This window comes from Clupea harengus, unplaced genomic scaffold (genome assembly GCF_900700415.2).
Source record: "Clupea harengus unplaced genomic scaffold, Ch_v2.0.2, whole genome shotgun sequence".
Classification (NCBI taxonomy): domain Eukaryota; kingdom Metazoa; phylum Chordata; class Actinopteri; order Clupeiformes; family Clupeidae; genus Clupea; species Clupea harengus.
The window spans coordinates 23,401-28,092 of NW_024880170.1; the positions used below are offsets into that span (position 1 = coordinate 23,401).

General features: G+C 49.2%; 1 protein-coding gene across 1 annotated transcript; it reads left to right on the forward strand.

The window, feature by feature from the left end:
- Positions 1 to 270: 270 nt before the first annotated feature.
- LOC122131504 (neural cell adhesion molecule 1-like) lies at positions 271 to 4,257 on the forward strand (the record flags this gene model as incomplete). Its single annotated transcript, XM_042706215.1, has 5 exons — positions 271 to 370; positions 1,360 to 1,569; positions 2,857 to 3,001; positions 3,796 to 3,845; positions 4,120 to 4,257. Coding segments are annotated over exons 1-5 (598 nt in total), but the record flags the coding sequence as incomplete, so codon positions are not given.
- Between the last annotated feature and the right edge of the window lie 435 nt (positions 4,258 to 4,692).

Sequence of the window (4,692 nt, forward strand, 5' to 3'; positions counted from 1 at the left end):
TGTGAGCAGGCTGGTGCAGATGGACTGCTCTGTAAAGCTCTTAGAGGAGGAGACCGCACAGAACACCTGGAGGAGTGTGTGTGTGTGTGTGCGTGCTGTTACAAGGGTACTCCCGACCAGTCGAAATTATCCTTTTTCTTTGGATGTATTTATTTATTTGTTTGTGTAAGTAGGATCTGTTGTGTGTGGGTCCATCTGTGTGTGTGGGTCCATCTGTGTGTGTGTGTGTGTGTGTGTGTGTGTGTGTGTGTGTGTGTTTATATAACAGGAGGTGTGTGTGTTCTCTGTGTTTCAGGTGCTCTGCAGGTGGACATCATGCCGGCCCAGGGGGAGATCAGTGTGGGAGAGGGCAAATTCTTCCTCTGTGAGGGTATGTTTGTCATACATTGTATTATTAATATTATTATAGCACTATAGTGCATTATTACATTTAGATAGTATGTGTGTTATACGTTATTATAACATGACTATATCTGCACATCGTGTGTGTCATAGTGTGATATCTTCAGAATTATTTAGAATATTATTCAGTGTGTGGTACTTGAAGATGTCCTCTGTGCATGGAAAGCCATACTCATGTCAGGCATCTGTACACACACACACACACACACACACACACACACACACACACACACATCTGTACACACACACACACACACACACACATCTGTACACACACACACACACACACACAAACACACACAACACACACACACACACACACACACACACACACACACACACACACACACACATCTGTACATAGCCTCCGGAGCGCACTGACAGCTAGCACTAGCGCTGACAGTTGTGTGTTAAATGTGTCATCAGTAATCTAGTGTGGGAACACGCGGTGTGTATTATTGAGCTGAGGCTGCACTATACTCTCACACAGCTGAGGGGCACAGAGCTGAAGCTGGAGTATGCATACTGGAGAGCTCATAGCTGGAGTATGCATACTGGAGAGCTGATAGCTGGAGTATGCATACTGGAGAGCTCATAGCTGGAGTTTGCATACTGGAGAGCTCATAGCTGGAGTATGCATACTGGAATGCTCATAACTGGAGTATGCATACTGGAACACTCATAACTGGAGTATGCATACTGGAGAGCTCATAGCTGGAGTTTGGGATGAGCAGAGGTCACACATTTCAATCTTTGGGAAATGGACCACAAACATGTTCTCTCTTTTTGCGTGCGCGTGTGTGTCTGTCCATGTGTGTGTGTGTGTCTGTCCATGTGTGTGTGTCTGTCTGTCTGTCTGTCTGTCCGTGTGTGTGTGTGTGTGTGTGTGTCTGTCCATGTGTGTGTGTGTGTGTGTGTGTGTGTGTGTGTGTGTGTCTGTCCATGTCTCTTTGGTAGTTGTGGCAGGTGCCAAGGAGATCGACTGGTTTTCTCCGTCGGGGGAGAAGATCGAGCCGAACCGCCCGGACATCACGGTGACCCGGACCGACGAGACCACGTCCACCCTCACCCTCTACAGCGCCACCCTGGACGACGCCGGCACCTACAAGTGTGTGGCGCGCCGCGGCAGCGAGGAGGGAGAGGCCACCGTCAACGTCAAGATCTTCCGTAAGCGTCATCTCTCTCTTCATCCTCCTCCTCATCCTCACTGCCACTAGTTTACACCAAACACAAGTTGTAAATGTTGACAAAAAACAACACATCAAAAGTTCTGATTCGAAAAAAGATGATTTTCACCCCTGAAAAGAATACACTATATTATTCTCCGAGCTCCCGTGCCCTTTGGTTTCCACATGAGTGACCAAGACAGCTAGTGGTGGTCTAATTGGGGGTCTAATTGGTGGTCTAATTGGTGGTCTAATTGGTGGTCTAATTGCGTGGCTGTTTTTGTCTAAACGTAGGGTACTATCGAATGTCGGTGGTTAAAATAGGGTAGCATATCAGTAGAACATGTTAACTTAATAAATGTGTGTATATTTTGATGTCACTATTTCTTCAGTATATTTTACGAATAATGTGACCTTGAGCAGTAACAATATTTACGTTTTCCAAAGAGAGTTTCCCCAGATTCTTAGAGATTTATCGGACCCAGACCCAGACCCAGACCCCTAATGGTTGTGGAGTCCAGTGCAGGATCCCTGAAGTAGCTGTCAGGCGTAGAGAGAGACGTGAAGTAGCTGTCAGGCGTAGAGAGAGAGACGTCGGCTCCCTGATGTAGCCCCTTCCCAACTCCCACTTCCACTCTCACTGCCAGTCCTTCACAGCCTGACCTCAGGCCTTTAGACAGACCTAGGAGCAGTGAACTCCTCTCAGGGTCGTTCATCCACAGCCAAGCGCCGACTTTGAGATCTCCATCAATCTCTGCCTTGCAGAACTACTCACACTTAACACACACACCTGGACTCCGCCCCCCCTGACAGAGAGCCCACAGGGTTGGCGTTGGGTTCACACTGACCCGCCCAGGTGGGAGTGGCTTAAGGGAAGTGGCGTTTCTGCAGTAATTACTGCCCTCCCCGGGCGCCGTGGCGACGCCTCCTGTGGCTAGTTCATCTGAGCGCCGTGGCGACGCCTCCTGAGGCTAGTTCATCTGGGCGCCGTGGCGCAACCTCCTGTCGCTAGTTCATCTGGGCGCCATGGCGACGCCTCCTGTGGCTAGCTCATCTGCTAATGACTCGAGGCGTCTGAGAGCTGATCTTCAGTCATATGTGAGCTAGACACAGTCTGTGCTGTTTGTGTACAGACTAGCATCCTTAAATAGAGCTTCACGTTCCCACACACACACACACACACACACACACACACACACCACACACACCACACACACACACACACACTCACACTATTCACTGATGCAGCCAGAGTGAACTGCAGTTGGTGTGTTCTCCTTTCTTGTAGAGAAAATCCACGTTTCAAGCACGCGCCGTCGCCCCAGGAGTTTAACGAGGGAGACGACGCCATCATCGTGTGTGACGTGTTCAGCTCGCCCCCCCCCCACATCATATGGAAACACAAAGGAACCAAGATTCAGGGGAGAAGGACGGTAGGTCAAGCACCAGGGAATACATGCGCGCACACACAGACAGACACACACACACACACACCACACACACACACACACACACACACACACACACACACAGACAGACACAAACACACACAAACTTACACACAAACTTACACACAAACTTACACACACACACACTCACACATACACACACACACACGCACACACACACACACACAGACACACACACACTTCTCTCTTTCTCCTCCACTTCTACTTATTCCCAAATCCCTTTCCATCTCTCTCTCTCTTCCTCTCTCCTCTCTTTCTTTCTGTTTTTAAACTTGTAATAGGTTTTTTTTTTTTCTGTCAAAAATCCATTTTCTCTCATCTGTTCCCGGTTGGCTGTTCTCATCCTGCCGTTACATTCTGATTATTTCGTGTCCTGATAAGGGCACTTTTTATGGAGCAGGAATTTGAAACTCCAAAACAAAGTATTACATTTATAATGTATTCATGAAAACCCAGTTCAGATAGGCTGTGCAGCCAAGCAGATACAAAGGGCTTTTAGAAGTTGCCCAAAACACAAGCACACACACACTCTTTGATCAGTGGCGAGTGATGCCGGCTGTGTGTGTGTTAGAGTGGTGAGCACACACACTCTCTGGTCAGTGGCGAGTGATGCAGGCTGTGTGTGTTGAGTGTGTATGTGTGTGTGTGTGTGTGTGTGTGTGTGTGTGTGTGGTGTGTGTGTGTGTGTGTGTGTGTGTGTGTGTTCTGTTCCATATGGGCAGCCCTCATGTTCATGTTTCTCTGTTCCTCATCCTCAGAGGTTTCATATATTCATACTTCATGTTTAATATGGCTCTTTGGGCAGAGGGTGTTCAACACACACACACACACACACACACACACACACACACACACACACACACTTTAAGTGCTCAGGTAGCTGACCATCTGATTTAGGGCCAGGCCTGGGCTAGACCTAAAGTGTGTTTCCTAAAGCACAGAATGGGTGTCCTAAAGTTAAATGATAAAATGATGGAGAGACTGTCATCTCTGGTTTAGTTTCCATGGGGATTTGTTGGGATGGGATTGGGCCCTGCGTCAGTGTTGTGTGTAACCCCAGCGAGATGTTCTGTTGGTTCCAGTCCGCTTTAAGGTCCTGCCCAACAACCACCTCCAGATCCGCGGCATCAAGAAGACGGACGAGGGCACCTACACGTGCGAGGCCCGCATCATGGCGCGCGGAGAGATCGACCTCAGGCCCATCAGGGTGGTCATCAACGGTGAGCCGCCCCGCACCGCGCACCCTACCCCTCTTTAACTGCCCCACACCTCGCACACACACTCCTCTTTAACTGCCCCACACACACACACACACACACACACACACACACTCTACCCCTGTTTAACTGCCCCACACCTCACACTCTACCCCTCTTTAACTGCCCCACACACACACACACACACACACTCTACCCCTGTTTAACTGCCCCACATCTCACACCCTACCCCTCTTTAACTGCCCCACACACACACACTCCTGTTTAACTGTCCCACACACACACACTCTACCCCTGTTTAACTGCCTCACATCTCACACCCTAACCCTCTTTAACTGCCCCACACCTCACACACACACACTCTACCCCTGTTTAACTGCCTCACACCTCGCACCCTACCCCTCTTTAACTGCCTCACACCTCGTACACACACACACT